Raw genomic sequence first — 23,000 nt, 5'->3', positions numbered from 1 at the left:
AGGCCCTGGGACACACATTTTAAGAAACCCACGAGGGTTCTGACTTCTCTGTAGCGGTCTTGGAGGACTTCCTGGAGGAAGCAGAACCTCACTGCCTCCTGGGAAGTTCCCTTGTACTTTGCCACCCCTGCATCCGGGACCTAGTAGACCCCACCTCAGCCCTCTTGGCCACTTGGGCCCTGGAACATACCGCAACCTGCAGGAAGAAGTCCTCAAACTCCGCATGGACTTTCTCGACGGTCTCTGCACATAGATGGACAGGGGCAAGGGCCTGCAGACACTGCCTTCCTTCCTGCTCCATCCAGTCACTGACCTGGGCAGAGGAAGAGGGTTCAGTCGTGATGGGTGACTAAGGAGCCATTCTGGGCCGACTGTCTACTTCCTTGTGCGTGTCCACATGCATAGGGCATGTGCAAGCTTGCATATGTGTGCATGTGTGCAGGGGTGTGTGTATGAGTGTACTTGTGTATGGGGACCGGAGGTCAGCTTGGGTAGGTATTGCTCCTAAGGATCCGCCCACCTTGGTTTGTTGTTGTTGTTGGTTGTTTGTTTGATACAGCGTCTCTCACTGGGGTTCTTGGGCTCACCAATAAGGCAAGGCCTGCTTGGCCTCCTGACTTTGTCTCTTCAGGGTTGAGATTACAGTGTACACCACCACACACAGTGTTTTATGTACATTTTGTGGATCAAACTCAGGTCCATGTACTTGTGTGGTATAAACACTTCACCGACTGAGCAGCCTCCATAGCCCCTCAGCTTCTCGAGGGGCCAAAGCCTTCTCAACCTCAGTTAGCCAGTTGCGGGCCTGGATGGATGAAAACCCTGGACTGGAGATGCTGGGCAGGAGAATCAGGGGAGGGGGAACACGTGGTTGCATTTGCAAAGGTCAGAGGACATTGCCTCCCTCAGCTCAACCCAGAGGGGATCTAGCACTGTGAGTGCGTGCACCAGGGAGACCCTCTGTGTGTATGGTCGCGGGGTGAAGCCAAGGTAGCTTGAGGTCCTGGGAAGGCAAGACTTACGTCAGTCTGGCCACTGAGAGTCATCTGGTCATAAAAGGTTGGTCTCGGAGATGAGCTCCCTGTTTTAGGGGAATGTAACTGGGACTGGAGGGACCCCTGCCGGTGATGAAGGATCTACCAAGAACTCACTGCGGATATGTCTGACCCCTGCTTCAGTTTGTGGGTGATACAGATGGTAAGAAGTGCGTCTGATCCTGTGGTGGTTTGAATGTAATTGGCCTCCTGATCTCATAGAGAGTGGCACTATTAGGGGTGTGGCTTTGTTGGAGTGGGCATGGCCTTGTAGGAGGAAGTGTGTCACTGTGGGGCGAGCTTTGAGGTTTCCTAAGCTCAGGATACCATACCATCTAGTGTGTCAATTGACTTCCTGTTGCCTGCAAGATGTAGCAGTCTCAGCCAGGTGGTGGTGGTGCACACCTTTAATCCTGGCACTCGGGAGGCAGGGACAGGCAGATCTCTGTGAGTCTGAGGCCAGTCTGGTCTACAGAGCGAGTTCTAGGGCAGGCGCCAAAGCAACACAGAGAAACCCTGTCTTGAAAAACCAAAACTAAACAAAAGACGTAGCACTCTCAACTCCAGCACCACGTCTGCCTGCACGCTGCATGCTCCCTGTCATGATAATGGACTGAACCTCTGAAACTGTAAGCGAGCCACTCCAGTTAAATGTTTTCTTTATAAGAGTTGCCGTGGTTGTGGTATCTCTTCACAGCAATAAAAAACCTAACTAAGACAGACCCTGAGAAGGTTAGTGCTAATTCTGAACTTGACAGAATGCAGGATCGCCTAGGAGACTAGCCTCTGGGGCTGATCTTGGTTTTATTATCTGCAGTGGGAGACCTGTCTACTGTGGGTGGCACCATTCCCTGGCTGGGATGCTGGGCTGTATATTCCTGATTGTGGGTGCCCCATGACCCTTCCACTTTGACTCCCCCACTCTGATGGATTGTCCTGACTTTGCACTTTTGAACAAGGTATTCCTACTCTGGGGACACCAACAAAGATACTTTGTCTTTAGAAAACTCAAGGCTAGACATGCAGGCGCAGAGACATGAGCAGCCAGTGGCCCTGAGCAGTCGGTGGCCCCGAGGGTCAAGGCTAAGTCCCCAGCAGGGATGACCCAGCCCAGGGCAGACATGGCTATGTTGGCTTTAAGTACTGAAGCCAGGTGAAGGGGCACCAATAGCTCCAGGCTCAGACTCCAGATGTGCAACCACAGTGGATGACATCTATCTGGCCTCAATTTCCCCATGTTCGGTGGGGAATCCCAAAAGCTCCCATGTCACTGGTAAGAGACCACACTGGAAGACAAGCATATTCACAGACACTCTAGTGCAGGGGATGCTCACAGTCGGTGCTAATAAGTGCAGCCCTTATATTCGACATTTAATCTGTGAAGCACTGATTGGATGGCATGTTTTCTGCCTTCGCCCCAACGCCAAGGGCTGATATTTTAACTCCAGAACAAAGTGACCCCTATAAAGCACCATGTCCCCCAGTAGCAGCCCCCTCACCTGGTGGATGGCAGCTTCCAGGTGGCCCAGGCGGACACGGAGCTCCAGCCTTCGGAGGAGGTGGTTGGACGCAGTGACCAGGACGTGAAGCTGGTCATCCACCAGGTTGTACAGGGCTGCAGCTTCAGCCAGATGGCTCCTGGGAGGGAGAGGAGAATGAGAAGACGCAGAAGCGGTCCCTCCCCTCACCTGCCTCCTTGTGCTCTTGATGGTCGTGGACCTGCCCTCCTAATCTGTGGCCCTAGCTGGACTGCCAGTCACTGACCTGATGTGTGACCTGAAACAGAGCCCTAGCCCCCCTCTGGGCCTCAGCCACAAGCCTGAGGACGCAGTAGGAATGGAAATGATCCTGCGCTTCTTGGCAGAGTATGAAGCCAGCTGGGTAGATCTGAGTCTGAATCCCAGTCCTGCTACCTGCTAGTGAGGGTCCTTGTGCAGCATCACCTCTTTGGAGGGGCTCTGGTTCCCCGGCTTTAAAATGGGAATAGTAATAGAACCCACTGCCCAGAGTGACTGTAAGCAGAAAGTGATCGAAGCAGGGGCTTCCAGAAGTGCAGCACCCATGTTCCACCCCGGGCTTCTGCATGAGGCCCCAGTTGTGGAACTTTCTAGTGCTGCCTAGGGGGTTCTGGGAAGCCAGGGACTTTCCTTCCTTCATGAGAAACTCTCACTGGAGTGCCGGGCACTAGGGATCGTCTGTCATCCACACGTTCGCAACACTCAGCCACTTTCGACAGGACACGGGTACAGAGAGGCAGCTGTAACCCATGACGGTCTTTTGTCTCTGGTAGAGAGTCTCAGTGTCCCAAACTGGCTTCAAACTCCTGTGTGACCAAGGATGACCTTGAATCAGGGGCCCACCTACCCTGCAAAGCATTTTTAAAGTGGCTAACGCCAAAGGATCTAAAGCAGGTTTGTAATGGAACTTCTCGCGTGGCGATGCTCGGTGAAAGGAGAAACCTGGAGTCTCCCCACAACTGCCCTAGGGAGCCTGTTTTCAGACAAAGATGATGGAAGGAAAGGCTGCCTTTTCGAGGGACGCCCGTCCTGGTTCTTACATCAGAAGAAAGCCCCAAAACGCCTGGAGGAGAAGCGAGCACAGAGGGCTGCAGGGACCGGCGCTGTACCGGGAAAGAGCTGCGGCGAGCGTGTGCCCACAGCGCCCCCTGGTGGACTCCAGCTCAAAGGTCTGGAGGGACCTCAGGAAGACAGGAGGGGTAGGGTGTAGCAGGTGAGGCAGGAGCATGGAGACAATGATGCGGCATTCTGAGGGGCAGGAGGTGGCCCACATTAGGCACCAGGGCCCCCCGCTGTTTCGGGTCCACCTGCATGAACCTGCCCCTGGCGTCTAGGGGTGCATCTCAGGGTGATGTGTTCTGTCAGCTCCTATCTGTTTCCTGGCCCCACCACATTCCAGATGTGTGACCCTAGGATACTCAGTTAACCTCTCTGAGTCTCGGGTTCCTCTACTGTAACAAGAGGAGACAACTGGGCTCCACCTCAAAAGTGGGAATTAAATGAATTAACATTTTCATTCTTTAGAACAAAGCGCACACACACATCAAATGTTGGTTCGGTGCACAAGCTGTTCCTAAGTGCGTCCATAAATTTTGCATTTGGCTCTTGAATATACATACCTATGTTTTACTGGAGCAAATATTTCTAATTACTGACCAATTCGGTTACATGCTCAATATCCCTTGGCCCAGAAGCATATCAGATTTTGGAATCTTTCCAATTTTAGGGTATTTGGATACATATAATGAGGCATGTGGGCAATGGGACTTCAGCCTAGACAAGAAGTCCACTTGCATTTCAGAAACACCTTTACATACGGTCTGAAGTAATTTTGCACAATCATTTCAATAACTCTGTGTCTGAAGCAAAGCTCTGGGTGTAATTGCTGCCCTGTGTCCAGACCGTCTGAGTTTAGAACAGTCAGGACGTCTGATCTGAGATTGAGCAGGTTCCACTTCACAGCAGTCAGGGAAGCTGGTGCTGTCCAGTCAGGTCTGCCGCCCACCTGTGGTCCTGAGGTCCCTCCCCTAGGCTGAGCATGGGAAAGGCAGGCCTGTTGGTTAGCCACCCAGCTGTCCCAGCCTTGGGTTCCTATGGGCCATACTGTTTGTTCCCTGGCTCAGTCTCAACGTCTTCCTGCTAATAAGAGTGGCGTGGGCAGCACCAGGCCCTTGCCAGGAACACATGAGACAGGTCTGGAAGGGCTTGGCCCAGAGCCTGGGATGGAAAGGGGCACCGTGTGTGTGTGGGGAGAGGAAACAAGAGGACTGGTCCTCCACCGCCTGTCCATGGCTGAAGATGGCCAAAGATGAAGGAGGATGTGGTGAGTGATCCCCAAGGCTCAGAGGGTGGGGAACCTGTGACCCAGCTGCTCCCCTAGGCCCACCCTATGCATTCTCAGGGTGACCCCACCGCTGAGCTCTGATGGGGCATGAAGGTGGGGATATTAAATGTGCATACCTGACATCAGGGTTGGCATTCAGCCTGCTGGCCTCCTGCTGCAACCTGGCCAGAGTAGCTCCACCTTCCCTCTGGAGAGCCAGCAGGCCCGGGTCCCTCAGCACAGCCTCCATCAGATCCTTGGACTTGCTCAGGCACCTGGTGGCTTCCTGAAACATGGGGGGGGGGGGTGGATCCTTAGGCCCAATCTCCACTCTCCTCTGTAGCTTTCCAGGGCTACCCACGCTGATAGAGCCTGAATCTCCCAACTGGGTGCCTCAAGAAAGTCTGCCCTTTAATCTCTAGCATTGCTCCTAAAGCTATGACCCTATTATCACCATGGTAACCTCACTGGTCCTGGCTCCATCCTCTCTTGGAAATAGCCATCCCAGACTCTTGGTTGACCTCTCTGAAGCCCCCTGGCTTCCCCTGCAGCAAGAAAAAGGGACATCAAAGGGCATTACCCCTGCTTCAAACTCTTCAGGGCCCCTCTGCCCAGCTCCTGGGCCCAGCTCCTTCCTCTGTACTCTACTCCACAGATTCCCAGCTACACCCTGCCTCAAGGCCTTTGTGCATGCTTGCCCTCTGCCTGGAGTTCATTTCCCCTCAAAGACATGTTCTTTCAGCCCTCAGTTAAACACCATCTCTTCAAAGACCACCCACCTTCCTCACTCTTACTACTTTTACGGCATTTGACACAATTTGTAACTCCCCCCCCCCTTTTGTTTCATCTTGGGGTCTCTTGCATCCCTGGCCAGTGTTCTACCACTGATCTGCATCCCCAGTCACCATAGCTACCTTTTAAATAGCCACTCTGCTGCTGACCATGACCCTCACCCAAGCAGAGGCAAGCTGGTTCCTCAGGCTGGGTCCCCACTGCAGGGCACAAGGTGGATGCCCTAGAACTATTTATTATCTGAGTGACAAAGTGAAAGGCAGAGTGACCGCCCTTAGTGTCCCCTTCCCAGTGCTCTCGGTACTTAAGAGTCTGGGTACGCTGGAGGCTTCCCTACCCCGTGATCCAAGCTTACCTGCACCCCACTGGGGGGGTCACCCTTCTCAAACTCTTGGATGGAAGCCTGCAGCAGGGATGAAGCCTGGCGAAGGTCAGCGAGGAACGGGTCCAGCTTCTGCAAGGACAGGCGCCAGGGCACAGGACTCAGCCTGGGAGACCAAGAGGAGAGATATCTTTCCCCAGGAGGATGCGGGGAGGCACCGTACAGGGCTTCTAGAACTCATACTACAGCAGAACCATCAGGAGGGTGACTGAAAGTGGAGCTTGATGAGCCCCACCTCCACCCAAACCCCAGTCTTTCTCCCACCTGTAGCTCACCCCACCGCACAGCTGAGCCCGACCCTGCTCTGGGGCAGACTCTGAGAACGGCTACCAAGTCTCCAAGCCACAGTGCTGCTGCTGCTGCAAGTCTAGTGTGGGGACAAAAGCCAGAGGAGCGAGGAGATGGGGCTTCCTCATAGAGGAGGCAGGATGGGGGCGAGAGGCTGGGCTGGAGAAGCACTCTCGGCCCACCTCAGCTATCAGCTTACTGTGAGACCACAGGTAAGTTACTTAACATCTCTGGGCTTCACATCTGAGAGGTGGACCCCATGGTGTTAGAACGTGCTTTACAGCGGGGCAAGGGTTTGATAGATTAATTTATGCATGGGATTTAGAATAGAGCCAGACTCATGATCACTGTAAGTTTTACACTCTGGATCACCCAGTAAAACGTCACTTAAAGGGACAGCCTGGAAGACGAAGTTCAAAGGTCACTGGGCTAACGTGAGGCTTCTGGAGAGGGAACCAGGAGTCTGGGAGCAGGGCATGCCTGAAATGTGAGTACACACTATCCCTCCACATCTTCCGGTGAGTGAGTCTAGGGACCCCACCACCCAAGACACCAAGACCAGGAGGCCAAGCCCCTTTTGCTAAGTGTCCTGTAGAACCATGTACATCTCCTGGGGACTAGAAACTGCCTGAAAATAACTCAGATAATTGATGCCAGGTAGACACTGCCTCGAAAGTTGTCCTGGTTTGTGTCCAAACAAGCAAGTCTGTAGGTGGTCCGTAGGTGGTCCAATGGCATGCAATGCCTCCCTCCTCTCCCTTCATTTATTATTTATTATTATTATTATTATTATTTTAATTTTGAGACAGGTTTCTCTGTGTAGCCCTGGCTGTCCTGGACTCATTCTGTAGACCCAACTGGCCTCGAACTCGTAGAGATCCACCTGCCTCTGCCTCCCAAGTGCTGGGATTAAAGGCGTGCACCCAGCTCTTTTGTCTGGTTTTTTTTTTTTTTAACTTTTTTATTGGGAGAAAGATGAGCACGCCGTGGCATGTGTAGGAGAGAGGTGTGCACACCACTGTGTGTGTGGAAGTCAGAGGGTGTTCATGGAGTTGATTCTCTCCTCCCACCTTCACGTGGGTCCCACAGATGGAACTCAGGTCACCAGGCTTGCATGACAGGTGCTTTTACCCACTGAGCCATCTCGCTGGCATTTTCTCTGGGTCTATTTGTTTGTTTTAGTTTCTTACAACAGGATCTACTTGTAGCCCAGGATGGCCTTGAGCTGGCTATGTAGCCAAGGATGACCTTAAACTCCTGTCTCAGGTGCTGGGATGGCAAGCCTGAATACTTTCAGCCCAACATAGGTTGATTCCACAGTTACATCTGCACTCAACACCAGACATTAGCAGAACATGGTGGCGCAGGCCTGTTATCCTAGTACTTGGGATGCAAGAGGCAGTAGGCTCATAAGTTTAAGGCCACCTGGACTACAAAGAAAGTCGAGAATATATAGCTATGTGACTTGAGCCATGCGTGCAAATCCTGTCTTGGATACCCCACTTGCCCTTCTCACACAGGGCCCTGGGTTCTGTGTCTCAGAGTCACCAAGAGGACAAAAGAAAAACAAGCAAAACAATTCACACAGGTCTCCCACACGGAGCAGCAGATAATAACTTAGCACGCTATTGGTGGAGACAGGATTTCTCCATGGAGGGGTGACCTTCACCCCCACCCTGGCTGGAAGCAGTCATACTGTGTGGGGAGTGGTCCTCAGGCCCTGGCTGAGGCTGGGCAGCTGGGTGGGTGTTAGGCACCTTCAAAATAGATGATTCCATGTGCGGTACTACTCTTGCGGCCTTCCAGTTAACCTGGGCACAGAATGCCCACTTGTGGGGCAGTGGGACATGGGATGGAGCCAGGGGCAGTTCCCTTCCCTGCCCTATAGGAAGCAATGCATGCTAACTCACCCTGTGTCCATGGCTCCATGGAGCGGATGTTGACAACAGCTAAAGCTGTCTAAGTGTGCCAGACAGGCCTTACTAACTTTAACTCAATCCTCATAAAAATCCCACAAAAAAAGCAATTTCATTGCCCTCTCCATCTTCCCCTTTGCTGGTGAGGAAAGCAAGGCTCAGAGAAGGTGGATCACTTACCCAAAGTCACAGAGCAGAGCTAGACTAGAACCCAGAAAGCTGGCCCCAGAGCCTGAAGTCTTACTGGGGGCTACTCTGAACCTTTATTGTGTTGTTGAATGACTGGTTTTGGACAGGGTTGAGAGACCCAAGGGGCAGGGCAATGAAGGGAAGAGGAGAAGTCGGAGACTGAAGGCCATAAGGATAGACACCTGGAAAAGCTGCACCCACTTGCTGTGGTGGTAGCGGAAGGGGCCCTCCAGAGCCTCGGGCAGCTGGCTAGGGTCCACGTGGCTCCTGAGGGCCTTCAGCGAGGTCAGTACCTCCACCTGTGGATGAATGAAGCCGTCAGAAGGCGCAGAGAATCCTCCCCAGAGACCAACGGAGAAGGTCCTGCTCAGATCCCTGTCCAGCACCACATCTCCCCCTGGGAAGGTCTGGAGCGGTGTTCTGAGCAGGGAGTCTTCTCAGGAAGCTTTGATCAATCATTTTGAAATGGACCCTGGTTATGGAATGGCACACACAGGGGCACATATACTCCTACTGCCAAGTCTGCATTCATGGCAGGCATCACCACTCAACTGCAGAACTCAGCTCTCTCTCCATGTCGCTGCCCAGGCCTCTGCTCACCTGAACAGGTAGTGCAGGTAGCTGGAGAATGGATGTCTTCTCTCCCAGGAGGAGCACTTTGCTGATGGAGGCCGAAGCCGGATCCTGTGAGGAGAGAAGCTCTTCAGGGCTGCTCTGTCCCCCTTTCCCTTGCCACCTCCTCCTTCTCCCTGAGGAACATGCATAGGCATGGTGTGGTCGCCTGGGTGGGGGCTTTGTGTGACATGTTTAGAGTGAACCAAAGCAAACACAAGCTGTACTGCAAGCCTTCCTTGGGGCCTCAGTTTCCCCATCTATAAGACAAGGGGTCAGACTGTACACAATGGCTAGCCAAGAGTCTTCTCTATCAGGGGTTTACGTGGCCCATGGCTAAACCAATCAGAGCCTTGTATTCCCCAGAACATGGGGCTTAGTCAATACCGGTCAATCGGCACTGATGATAAATCAAGAAACTTTGGCTGGGACCTCTCTCACCGTGTCCACGGAATCAAATGACTTCTCAGCTGCTAGATTCAGCTCCTGGCTGTTAGAACAGGGGCTTGCCCCTTTAAGACAGTGGTCACTCTTAAAAAGCTGCATCCACAGCCTGAAGAGGCCAGCCACACCTTCCTGCAGCTCTCTGGGACAGAGTTAAGGAGCAGTCTGTGACTTGATTTTCCTTCGTGTGCCTGGCTCTTCCTTGCTCTCTGACACAAACAGTATTTTGGGCTAAATCACATGATGAAAAACTTCCTGCTAGACTCGCAAACTTACAAAAGACTGATGGTTCTCTCGCTCCTGGAATTGCTTGCTGGATTTGCTCTGGGGGCTTTTTTAAGGAGACACCTCTGTCTACCCCATCCCTCTCCTGGTGGTTGGTTCTCTCTCTCTCTCTCTCTCTCTCTCTCTCTCTCTCTCTCTCTCACACACACACACACACACACACACAAACACACACGTTCTTTCTTTCTCTCATCCTCACTTAATGAACCTCTTCTCTGGGATTTAAAGGAGGCCCCCCCCCTTCTCTTTAAGGTTCTGCCATGCCTGTCTCTCCCATCATGCACCAGTTCTCTCTTAAAGTTTAACCTCTCACCTCAAGGCCCCATCATGCTCTGTGCCCCTCTAGCCTAACTCGATGCATTTTCTGAAGAGAACCATTCATCAGCTTTCCTTCCAGCACCCGCAGCTACTGCTTCTCAACTTCTTTGTCACACTGAACGAGCCGATACCCTTAGTCTGGAAGCCTGGCTGCAGGGTTCCCTTGGTTGCCACTAAAAGTCTCTGCCCGGGTTTTGCAATGCCAACCTTAAACCCACCAGACTCTGGGCATGCCACATTCCCCTGGAGAGTCCTAAGACCAGCTAGACTAAGGCCCCCTGCCTGGCACTCACCTGTGTACGTTGCAGGGCACTGACCAGAGCAGGACTCGGGGTTCCTTTCCTGGCATCAATCACCATCAGCAGCCCCTTGGCTGCACTGTCTGGCCTGTGGGTGGAAGACAGAAATCAGGTTCTGCAAGGCAGCCTAAGCTCAGGAGGACCTGATGGGAAGGTGAGGGAAACAGGCTGGCAGGAGTCGCCACTCTGCAAGACCACTGCCTCCTCCAGGAAGCACCGTGATTCCTCCTGCAGAATCCACAGCCTCCCCTTCACCTTCCAGCCCCCAGGTTCATCACTGTGGTCACTGTGTGCCTGCATCACCACCCCTTTGAGGTCGGGGATGTGACTCAGAGGTTGTGCATGAGCCTAACCTCCTGCCTATTTCTTTGCGTAGGCAGGACCCCCAGTTTGTTCAGGGTTCACCAGCCCCCACCTGTTGCTTCTGATCTGGAAAGACCACACTAGTGACCCAACTTCCCCAGCCAATCACTGGGCTAGGTGGTGTCACATGACCTATCTTTTCCCAATGAGGTGAGAAAGGCTAACTGAATGGCTTCAGAAAAATCTGTTTTCTCCTTTGAGAAATTCTTCGAAGGAGGGAGGAAGGTGTTGGGAAGGGACTGAGGGAGGTAACCAGTCGAGTGAGACAGAGCTATAAGCAAATTCCCTATTTTGTATAATTGCTATAACTCATACAGTGTTGCAGAGAAATGAAGAATTCTGGCCTCAAGGCAGACACCCAGAGGCTGCTCTGAACTTCAATGTACGCCTCGTGCACCCAGAATGCCCCCTGCTCTTATCACCAGAGTGGGCAGGAGAGATGGTAACTGCTTCCCAGGTCCCAGGTTGGCCTAATTACAGGTGTAGGTCAAACAGGAGTCTTCCCCCAGAGCTAGCCAGGGTCCTCAGACTTTGAGCAGCGGGGGTGGGGGATGGACTTGGTAAACGAGGTCCTGGAGGCTGGTGGGCTGTAAGTGCCCTCAGCCAGTCTGCTGGCCAAGGGGTCTGAAAGATGCCCCCGGTGTCTTCGAACCTTACACCACCAGCTCACGAACACAGCCCTCGTGGCCCCACGTTGTTTTGTGTCCCTCGCACTTGGCAAGACTGTATGAGAACTGATGGGTTCGTTTGTATAACATAGCCACTGCCTGCCCCGAGCAAGGGGGGCACAAAGACTTGCTCTGGCCACCCGAGCTGGGAAACTGACTCAGAGCAGTCATGCAGTAGACTATGAGAGGAGCTGACACCACCTACTTCCCTCATCCCAGTTGCTTGTGGCCCTACCCAAGCTCCTCGGTCATTTGAGGGCGCAGGGTGCATCACAGAGGGGGAAGGTCATTCCCACAAGGTCACAGAGCAAAGTGGGTGGGGAGATGTTTCAGGGTTCTGTCTACCACAGGGCTGTTTCTCAGAGTCAGTGGTCATTTTCCACCTGCCGAAAATCTGGTGTCCAGTGGCCTGTAGGGGGACAGGTGACCTGCAGGGGACAGGGAGCTCTGGGGAGGGGGTGGCAAAGAAGGTTCCAAGGAATTTCATGGCTCCCTAACCTCTGCCCAGATGCTGAACCTCCAGCTGGCTGGGGTTCTACACTACAGGGTAGGGTAATGTCACCTTTGCATGTCCTGGTGGGAGCCTGTGGCTCAGAAGCCATGAAGTCTGAACCATGGACTGAGAGGGTCGGAGTGGGAGAGAAGGGGACTGGAGATCAGCCCAGGCCATGCGTCACTTGTGCTTAGTCTGTGTGTGTGTGTGTTTGTGTGTGTGTATGTATGTGTGTGTATGTGTGTGTATGTATGTGTGTATGTATGTATGTATATGTATGTGTGTGTTTGTGTGTGTATGTGTGTGTATGTATGTGTGTGTATGTATGTATGTGTGTATGTATGTGTGTATGTATGTTTGTGTATGTATGTGTATGTATGTGTGTGTTTGTGTGTGTATGTGTGTGTGTTTGTGTGTGTATGTGTGTGTGTTTGTGTGTGTATGTGTATGTGTGTGTATGTATGTGTATGTGTGTGTATGTATGTATGTATGTGTGTGTGTATGTGTGTGTGTTTGTGTGTGTGTATGTGTGTGTGTGTGCGCGTGTGCACGCGCGTGCAGGTGCTTGCATGTAGGGGTGCCAAGGCCAGAGGACAACGTCAGGTGTCCTCAGAGGCTCTCTACCTTTTTCACTGAAACAGGCTCTCTCATTGGCTGGAACATGCCAGTTAGGCTAGGCTAGGCTGGCCTATCTCTGTATCTACAAATGTGCCCCATCGCGCTTGCCCTTTTGTATGTGGGTTCTGAAGTTACAGCTCAGGTGACCTTGCTTACAAGGCAATGGCTCCAACCCTGGCTCTTTATTCCCTCATTCAGCCACTCACGCATTCATTTTCCCTGTCTTTTATTTACCCGACAGCATTTATATCTCCGATGCTGCCTCCCCGGAGAAGCCTTCCCTGGCTTCCCCGCTGAAGTCTCCCATCCAGCCACAGCCGTGTCTCTGGTAGCCTTACAGGAATGCAGACTCTCAGGCCTGCCACATGTGCAGTGCTGGGGACAAGCCGAGTGATCGGCGCCAACAGCTCACCTAGCCAATCTACGACTCCGGTACACTCCCAGGTCAGAGCTGTGGGTTCCTGCTGTGTGTCTGTGGAGGGTTCCACGCACCTCTCCTCTCTCCCACCGGCCTGAGATGGCCCTGGCTGAAGGGACAGAGCCCATCTGCCACCCAGCACCTAGCCTGTGAACATGCGGTGGATGGAAGGACCTGGGGCCTCTCCACTACACACCTGGCAGAGGTGACGGTATGGTAGTGTCCCCTTACCTAGGAACACTGCACAAGTAGGACAGCAACGCTGTGACCTCCAAGGCGGTACACCATGGCGCCTCCCAGGCCTCCTCCATGGTCGACACCAGAAGTAGAGGGCGCCCCAGCCGGTCCCTACCACCTGAAGGAGAGAAGACACGTGAGCAATGACAATTCTGGGGGACCCTCCTTGGGAGCTGCCTCTGTGACTCTCCAGGTCTTTGCCTACACTGATCTTTCTGCCTGGACTGTTCTTTCTTCTCTTCCTTCTGTGACCCCCAAACTCCTATTCATCCTCCAAAGGCCCAGCTTCAAAGCCACTTCCTGAGAATAATCTCCGCAAACTCTTCTTCAGCACAGAGTCGGCTCACTATCCTTGGGGCTGTCTCTGTATAATGCATGTACCCCATTATAGTGCATGTGCCCCAGAAAACAAGCTGATGCAGTGAGCTCTGAGGCCATGCAGACTGGTTCACATCCTGACTTGCTGTGTGCCCCTGGGTAAGTCTGTGCATCTCTGAGCTTTAACTTTAATCTATCTGATGAGACAAATTCAGTCCAAGTCGATGAGGTTTCTTTGGGGATTAGGGGAGCCAGTCCCTGAGCGTGTCCAGCACTCAGCCAGGAGTAGAGAGTGCATCTGTGGTACGTGGGCACCATCTCTGTCACCATCTCACTCAGACCACAACAGGCTGAGCTTGTGAGCTCTTCTCACAGGCTGATTCCTCTTCTAGAAACGGCACCACTTCCATATCCCCAGCCCGGGTCATGCAGGAAGCTGCCCTGAGAACTCCACTGCCTCCTGGGATTGACTCAGGAGAGCATCAGAACATGGATGCCTGAGGAGTTGGCCAGCGCATGGAGGTTAGAACGGCGCAACCCAAACTCTGTAAGTCTGGGAACGTGCAGAGCAGACGGGTCCAGCAGCCCAGCTTGCCTCCTCTCCCTGGCTCCCAAGTGGTACAGATGGAGTCAGTCCCCGGGAACAACTTGGAGTAGCAAGAGGGTCAGACGCTGGGTGTCCTGGGACACGGTAACCATGTGCCCAGAGCCTGGTTCTGCCTGCCTGACCACCAAATGCTGCCTGGGTCAGGAACAGGGCAACAGACAGCACCCCACACAGGAGGCATCCTTGTCTGCATGATTTGCTTTTCACTGGACCAAGGAGCTCTCTGTGCTCCAAACACTGCCCTTGCCTGATGGGCGGAACCAAAATACCATCTCTAGCCCCAGAAAACCTTTCTGCTATGGGCATGCTGGGTGACCAATGTCACATGGTAATAGGAACGGCAGGTAGGAGTCAGGAGGTTCCGATAGCCACTGAAAAATTCAATAAAGCTTCAACAGATGACCAGGACACCAGCAGGTGGCTCCTCTGGGATCTGCAGGGAGATGGGGCCAGGGAAACAGGAGTCTCAAGGTGGCAGGAGAGTTGGTTCCCAAAGGCACAGGGTCCTTCATGCTCCTGGCCTTAACATGTACTGTTCCCTGTTTCTGAAATGCTGTTCCCAACGTTTACATAGCTAACTACTAAGCTTTCCTGGCCTCTCCTGCTGGAAGCCTGGGCCAGGAGCATTCATTATCCACTTTCCCAGTTCCTAGACATTTTCTTTATGTTGGATTGAAGTTTCTCTAATACTAGAACGAAAGTCGTCTGGGTGCAGGGGCCACAGAGGCTCATCTCACACCACAGTGCTGAGTCCAGGGCTCGGGAAACAGTGATCGAATAGCTACGAAGCGGAAATAAAACTCCTGAGGCATGGAAGCTGTGAATACCTGGTCCAAAGCCCGTTGGTGGCAGAGCCCTTGTTCATTCACCAGAGGCCAGAAGAACTATTAAGAGAGGTTCATAAATGCTTCCTTCCTTGAAGAACTGCCCTTAGCCGGGCTAGCATATTGGCTTGTCCTGCACCCAATTTCAGGATCAGTCTGCAGCTAATTATTGATAGACTCAGGATCAATCTGCAGTTAATGACTGACAGACTCAGGATCAGTCTGTAGTTAATGATTGACACACCCAGAGTCAGCCTGCAGTTAATGTCTAGTGTACCCTGATGTTAATTCTGACCCCTTGCCTTAGGCGGACAACTGGTATAACCCACACTTCAGCGCCTCCCCAGGGTCTGGCATCACCTTGCTTTTCCCTTCTTCTGCCTGCATTACTTTGTTCCGTCCCATTCTCATGGGGGCCTTCCGAAGAATCTTTGTCTCAAACTCAGCTTCTAGGGAGTCTGACCCACACCTTGGCTTCTTCGCTGAAGTCTGGAGAAATGGGTGGATGGATGTTTGGGTGGATGGACAAGTGGAGAGATAGGTGGATGGACCTAGAAACGGCTTTCCTCTAATCCATGCCTTTTGTTGGAAACTTTCAGCCTCCTGGGCCTTCCCCCTCTTCACCCACCAGCATCTGAGAAGGCTCTGCCCCTTCCACTCCCCCCTGAACCCCAGAACCTGGCAGGCAGACTATCCCGGAGTGGAGAAGCTTGTCTCCCAGAGTTCCAATCCTGGGCTCAGGCCTGCGACACTCCTCCAGGCTAAGTCCTCCTCCTAAGGGACCTGAAGAATCTTTCTGGAAGCCAGGCAGCTCCCCAGACAGTGGGGTTGAGCCAGATGTTCTGGGGAGAGCTGTTCCATCTGGGGAAGAAGAACAACAAAGCAGGGGCTGTCATACAGGAAACGTGCTTTCCGAGGGACAGTATTTGTCTTCCACCCGAACAATAATTCAGCTTATAGCATGACCTGTTCTCTGACAGATAATGCTAAATTCCTTCCTTCTGGTATGTCTTTGAACCCTCAGAGCAAACAACTCTGTGATGTAAAAGATGCCCCACCCCTTAGCAGAGGAGACTGGAACTCAGAGAGGTTAAATGTCTGGCCAGCGTCACACAGCATGAGGTAAAGCTGGAACATGAACCCAAACAGACCAATGAATGGACTTGCTCAGCTCTATTTAACCCCTTGAGACTGGGACAGTTTTGTGGCCCCTGCCCCTCACAGCCAGAGCCTCCTGCACCAGTTAAGCCTGGCTCTTGCCCTGCTGAGTTTGAGCTCTTACCTTTCCCCGGGGCCTGGGTGCTGCAAGTCTGTAGAGAGTCAAGGGGGCTCAGGGCTTTCTCAGGGGACAATGGGGGTGCCCTCTGCGCTTTCAAGAAAGAGAACTGGAGCCCAGGAACTGGGGACCCATGGGCGGAGGTGTTCCTACTGAGAAAGGCCTCAGGCTTGGATGCTCTGCCGTGTCCTGGTGTGGTCTCCTCTGTCTTTGTTTCGGAAGCTGAGGACAGGAGGGGAGAGAATATTTGCCTTGACCGAGGCCTGAGCTGGACCATGGCTGCTGTCATCCCCAAAGGCCCTCGCATCTTAGAGGATGCTGGCTCTTCTTCAGTGTCTTCTAACAGATCAGAGGTACAGTCCAGTGGCTTCTCCGGGACACCAATGTGGGGCTGCTGGGGCTGTCTCTCTGCAGTATGGGCAGATGGTTTGTGCCTGGCCTTTCTTCTTGAGCCCCCACTGCAGGGCTTCTCTCCCGAGCCTGCTGGCTTCGCACATGTCAGTCTTCCCAAGGGAGGTCCCTCATCATGTCCTGGGAGAGGTAGGACCCTCCCAAGCACAGGCACCCCCTTAGTTTTGGATGTCTCCTCCTGTAGTCCTTGAGTGTCCACACTGAGTGTCACTACCTCCCTGTCTAAAGACCCCCTTCTACACTGTTGGGGAAAGCCCAGGAGAGCCACATATTCCCCCTCCAGGCCCTGGTTGACCTCACTGTCCATCTGGAAGGACATCTGCCCTGGCCTTGCTGGGTCCACCTTGATGAGCCCAGGATACTTGTCCCTAGACAACTTCCCTTTATCATTAGCCCAGCTCTGTACCACAGACGCCTCACTGCCCAAGGTGCTGGCCTGGTCTGGCTCCTGGGGGCTGCTCAAATGGAGTGGACAGGAATCCCCATCTGAGGAAGGGACATTCATTACTGGGGGTCTGTCATCTATAAACTCTGGGCTGGTAATCCTGGTCCAAGGCACAGGTGTGATCCCATTTTCTGAAGCCACGAGACAGTTGTGTAAGGGACGTCCCTCAAAGTCACTGTTGATGGCTTCCAGCCATTCTCGGGTGAAAATTAGAGAGTAGGAGGTCTCAGGAATAGGCTTCTTGTCCACCTGTCGGAGGTCTGAGGAGAGGCACTTGAGCGTCATGTGGACAGACTGCTCCTCCCAGGACTCCACTTGGAGGTAGAAGTCGCCCCGGCGCAGCAGGAGCGGGTTGAGTGGCGCCAGGTGGACCACGACCTCATCCCGCAGACACAGCGGCCAGCCCTCATGCAGGAAGAGACAATGGGTGTAGAGGGCCTGCGAGAGAAGGGGGGCATCAGAAAGACAGGCTCCAGGGCACCTCGGTTTTGGTCAGTTTCCTTCCCTCTCCCACATGGACCTCAAAGAGCCAGGGAATAGACAAAGACAAGATAGATGCCCAGAACCAGGCACCGGAGAGACCGTTGCTGTCAGGGTACAATGGGGTCACCTGCTCCTACCCTTGGCATTGGCCTTGAAGATGCTTGCTAGTTTTTTGGCCTGAAGGGAAGGCCCGTGCTCCAGGTACATTAATCAGCAAGTATTTTCCATGGCAACCCTGCCTGCCTCATGACCCTCTTCTCCCCGTTTACCCACAACTTCTCCCAACCCAGCTGGAGCCTTAGCCCCCTCCCCCCCACACACACCTTTAAAGTCAGGAAGGCATAGATCGGAGGTCTAAATGGGTTGTTTGTACACATAACTGAACTGCTCTGAGATTTGATTTCTTTATCTGCAAATTGGAGTTAAGTAAAATGCCGCAATATTCCTGGACTGGCATGAGATAGATTGAGTATGGATGCAAAAAAGCCAACACAACACTTAGAGAGTGTTCAGAGAACATGAATTCACTCCCTTCTGAAAAAGTGTGTGGGGATGTGTATGCATAACAGGGCAGTGCCCATGTGGAGGTCAGAGAAAAATTCATCGTCCTGGATTCTCTCCTTCCATCTTTACGTGGGTTCCAGACATCGAATCCGAGACACCAGGCTGGTGTGGCAACTGAGTTTTCTCCCCAGCCCCAAGTTAAAATGGCACAGAAACAGTTTTGAATGAGAAGTCAGGAGACTTGACCCCGCCACTGCCCTGCTGGCTGACCTTACAAAAGCCACCACCATTTCTACATTCTGCCATTGTAGTCTACACCCATGGGAGTTGGGGTGGTGACGCTGAGCCTCAATGAGATAACATGGACCCCCCATGTTCCCAGTGACTGAGTCTTGATGTGAAACAGAGAGCCTGACCTCAAAGGACTTACGTGAGTCCCTCTTTGCTCCTGTCTATTCTGAGGTGACATGAATTTATCCATGACAGCCAAATCAAATGTGCCTATATTTAAAAATAAAAGTTGTGAATTTGCCGCGGAGAAAGGAGGGGACAGAGCAAGTGGTTTTGACTTTTTTCTTTCTTTTCTTTTAAGACAGGGTCTCGTGTAGCCCATGTTGGCTTAGGTCTCACCACGTAGCTGAACATGACCTTGAATGTACGATCCTCCTGCTTCTACCTGCAGAGTGCTGGCAACACAGGGAAGCATCATCGTGCCATTTACATAAACGAATTCAAACCCAGGGCTTGCACATGCTAGGCCAGCACTCTACCAACGGCGCGGTGTCCAGCCCTGCAAATGTGTTTTGAACAGACGAACAAAGTGACAGTTTGTGGATTGTCAGGGAGAGGAAAAGGAAGGTGGGGAGGAGGATCGTCATAAAATGTGGTCAGGAGGTCATGGTGAGGCCACCAGCAAAGGCTTCTGGGAGACACTGCGTTCCACTATTCCCTTCAGGAGCAGTTGCCATGGAGGTTTTCCCTCCAGGTGCTGTGGGTCCTAAGATTGGCTGTGTGGTTCTTGATGCTGGGTGGCAGCGGACTCAAGGAAACTAATAGCTTAAGGGCATTGGTAAAGCTCTGAGGGAGGGAGGAGAGCAGAGGGAATCGGAACTTTGATTCCTTGGTGATCTCCTCACTATTTTCCTAGAACAGTCTCCTTCGGGAGCCAGGGTGAGGGTGTGTGTGTGTGTGTGTGTGTGTGTGTGTGGGTGGTGGTGGTGGTGGTGGTGGTGGTGGTGGTGGTGGTGGTGCGTGAATCTTAAAACCCAATTCCTCTGGTCAACATTGATTGGTCCAGCCATTGACACGTGACCACAGTCTGGCCAATCAAGATCCTTCCTAGAGCTTGTTGTGGCTGCTGGCACACAGGGACAAGTAGGAATCAGAGTGTGTCTTCCCATGAATTGATGGGGTAAACTCCTTGCCTGAGTAGGGACTAAGTTGTTTTCTTCTATCGCCTAAAACACTTGTCTCGGAGGCTGGAGAGATGGCTCAGAGGAGAGGAGCACTTCCTGCTCTTCCAGAGGTCCTGAATTCAGTTCCCACCATGATAGCTCTCAAAAACATCTATAATGAGATCTGATGCCCTTTCCTGGCATGGAGGCATACATGCAGACAGACCAGTGTATACATAATGAATAAATAAATCTTCAAAATAAAAACAAAACAAACAAAACAAAACCACTTGTCTTTCCACCTCGACCCAGGAGCTGCCATTCCCCTCTGGATGAGCAGTAGCTCTTAGGAACCCTCCCCTTAGCCACCATATTCCTTGCTGGGGAGACACATCTTGCTCACCTCCCACCCTCCTCAATTCCAGCCCTCTGGGCTTCTGGGAGAGCTTGCTATGGCAGCCACATGATGTCCCCAACTTACGCAGGCTGCCTCCCTCACTTGCTCACACAGGCGCTTGGCAGGGATGAGGAAATCCAGGAGGAAGCTCAGCCCGTCTCCCCCGAAATCAGAGTCCAGTAGCCGGAACACCTGACCCAGAACAGTAGGGGCGGTGGCTTCAAACGGCGGGTAGAGCCCAGCCAGGGCCTGCTGGATGGCCATGTCGAGGGCCGAAGCATCCTGCTGGGGACAACAGGGAGGAAGAGCGGTTACAGAAGCAGTGAGAGAAGGAGCAGTGACCACTCCTGTGCCCTTCAGGACCCCTGTGAGTGCAACCTTGCTGACTCCACTGAGCAGGGACAGTCCCTCGCTTCACTTAGCCTAACTCAGGAACTCAAGCCTGTACCTTCCTGCCTCTGCCCAGTGACAGCCCCACAGCCCAACCAGCAGTATGCCCCCTGAAGCTGCCTTCTTGATTCCCCCACCCCCAGGAGCCCTCAGCCATGTCACACTCAATGGCCTCTCTCTTTCTAGCTCACCCACCTGTGACTCCTCCCCTGCCTAGTTCTATCACCAATTCCACACAACCACCTTCTCTGCCTCCTCAATCTCTGGTCTTCTATACTCTAGTCTTCCTCAACATCCCTCAAGGGCTCCCCCTGGCTTCAGGATGTATCTAGTGCTGTGCTTGATGCCAGCCTGCCTCAACCCTGCTGCCTCTGTCTGTGCCTCCAACATGGCACGGGAGTCTCACCGCCAGCCTTTGCCAGTCTTGTCCCTTCTTCCAGAACACCTATCTGCCTCGTTCTCTCTCACCTCACCTGGCAACTCCTTCTTTTTTTTCAACCTCAAGACTCAGGCCAGCTCTTGCCTGTTCTGGAAGGTACTCTATGACTTCACACCTGCCTCCATCCAGTCAAGTGTGCCTTATCAGAGAAGTTCCCACACTGACTTCTGGCCCCCAAAGGGTGAGTGGGGCAGAAAGGACCGGCCCCAAAGGTGCCTGCATTCAAATCTCCACAGTCTGTGAACACAGGCAGAGGGTACTGAAGGCAATAAAACAAACTCTGAGGCAGGGGAGAAGCTATGTCTCACACTCAGCCAGATTCCAAAGCCAGGGGTGCGAGACAGAGGCCCCATCCTTCCTGTCTGTAGTTCATTCAGAGCAGGCCACCTCCATGTTGGCAGAATAAGTGAAGGCATGAAAGAATTCTTGCCTACAGCTGAACTCTGAAGGACAGTGGGTTGGGTCAGATGCTGCTGAGCTGTGGGGTGGGAATGGGAGGTCACTCCCAAGAGCTGGAGGAGGGATCCTTTGTGTGGCAGAACAGGGAGGGGTATACTGCTGGTCTCCCTAGTACCCCCAGCCTCACCCACCCGCCAACCCGTTTCCATTGACATAGTCTGAATGAGAATGGTCCCACAGGCTCATATGTTTGAATACTTAGTCCCCACTTGGTGGAACTCTTTGAGAAGGATTAGGAGGTGTGGCCTTGTTGGAGGAGGTGTATCACTGGGGATGGTATTTGAAGTTTCAACAGTTAAAGCCACTCCCAGTTAGCACTCTCTGCCTTGTGCCTGTAGATAAGACACAAACTCTCAGCTACTATTCCAGCATTACTGCCTGTAGCCTCGCTCCCCGCCATGATGGTGTATACTCTAATCCTCCCGAACTGTAAGTCTCAAAGAAACCCTTTCTCCTATACGTTGCCTTCATCGTGATGTCTTTATAGCACTATAAATGTGGCTAAGACACCCACCAACCTGGAGACAGGGAGAGAAAGAGATCACAAATGCCATCCCAGGACATAAACACAGTAAGTCTGCTGGGCCTGCATCCCTTTATGCATGTGCCCCACTGCACCCTGCCCAGGCTGGGACACCAGCACACCTGGCTTCTGCCTCCTTGTGTGGCCTTGACTAGGGACCTGCTCTCTCTCTGGGCCCCATCCCTAGCTGTGCTGTTTGCTTTGTTTCTGGAAATGTCATTACTCGTGATATTCAGCAGCTGTACTATGAAAACTGTTGGTTTTGTTTTATCATATACACCCACTCAGCAGAAAGGTACTGTCTTGGGGTTATTATTGCTGTGAAGAGACACCATGATCATGGCAACTCTTTTTTTTTAATGATTTTTTAAAATTTTTTAAAATTTCATTTTACATTCCAACCACAGCTCTCCCTCCCACCCCTCCTCCTGCTCCCCTCACTTCCCCCGCAACCCACTCCCATCCATTCCTTCCAAAGGGTAAGTGCTCCCATGGGGAGTCAACAAATCCTGGCTCATTAAGTTGAGGGAGAACCAAGCCCCTCCTCCCTGCATTAAGGCTGAGCATGGCATCCCACAATAGGAAATGGGCTCCTACAAGCTAACTCAGCACCAGGGAAAGATCCTGGTCCCACTACCAGGGTCCCCTCAGACAGACCAAGCTGCACAACTGTCTCCCACATGCAGAGGGTCTAGCTCAGTCCCTTGGAGGCTCCACAATTGTCAGTCTAGAGTTCATGAGTTTCCATGAGCTTGGTTCAGTTGTCTCTATAGATTTCCCTTCCATGATCTTGACCTCCCTTGCTCATATATTCCCTCCTCCCACTCCTTGAATGGATTGCCAGAGCTCAGCCTGGTGCTTGGTTGTGGATCTCTGCATCTGGTTCCATCAGTTACTGGCTGAAGGTTCTATGATGACAACTAGGGTATTCACCAATCTGATTACAGGGGAAGGCCAGTTCAGGCACCCTCTTCACTATTGCTAGAACTCTTAGTTGGGGTCATCTTTGTGGATTCCTGGAATTTCCCTGGCACCAGGCTTCTCCCTAACCCCATAAAGTCTCTCTCTGTCAAGATATCTTTTCATTGCTTTCCCAGCCTGTCCCTCCCCCAACTTGACCATCCTGTGTCCCCAAGGCAACTCTTATAAAGGAAAATATTTATTTATTTATTATTATTATTATTATTTTGGTTTTTTGAGACAGGGTTTCTCTGTAGCTTTGGAGCCTGTCCTGGAAAATATTTAATTGGGGCTGACTTACAGTTTAGAGGTTTAGTCTATTATCATCATGGCAGGACATAGTAGTTATATAGGCAGACATGGTGTTGGAGAAG

The 23,000-nt window shown here is 52.4% G+C and overlaps 1 protein-coding gene across 1 annotated transcript in view; it reads right to left on the bottom strand.

Moving 5' to 3' along the window:
- Kiaa1755 (KIAA1755 ortholog) overlaps positions 1–23,000 on the bottom strand; it is a 43,752-nt gene that overhangs the window by 5,280 nt on the left and 15,472 nt on the right. The window contains exons 3-13 of the mRNA XM_041670704.1: positions 19,940–20,140; positions 16,228–17,515; positions 15,624–15,806; positions 13,191–13,314; positions 10,394–10,487; positions 9,042–9,125; positions 8,624–8,740; positions 6,022–6,120; positions 5,012–5,160; positions 2,534–2,672; positions 191–313 (exon numbers count right to left, since the gene is read on the bottom strand). Coding sequence (XP_041526638.1) covers positions 191–313; positions 2,534–2,672; positions 5,012–5,160; positions 6,022–6,120; positions 8,624–8,740; positions 9,042–9,125; positions 10,394–10,487; positions 13,191–13,314; positions 15,624–15,806; positions 16,228–17,515; positions 19,940–20,140 — 2,601 coding nt within the window. The remainder of the gene's footprint in view (positions 1–190; positions 314–2,533; positions 2,673–5,011; positions 5,161–6,021; positions 6,121–8,623; positions 8,741–9,041; positions 9,126–10,393; positions 10,488–13,190; positions 13,315–15,623; positions 15,807–16,227; positions 17,516–19,939; positions 20,141–23,000) is intronic.

This window comes from Microtus oregoni, unplaced genomic scaffold (assembly GCF_018167655.1).
Source record: "Microtus oregoni isolate MIOR12 unplaced genomic scaffold, Mior012 000020F_ref0000438, whole genome shotgun sequence".
NCBI classification, from domain to species: domain Eukaryota; kingdom Metazoa; phylum Chordata; class Mammalia; order Rodentia; family Cricetidae; genus Microtus; species Microtus oregoni.
The sequence above is the reverse complement of the archived record's forward strand: the minus strand, read 5'-3'. Positions and strand labels throughout refer to the sequence as shown.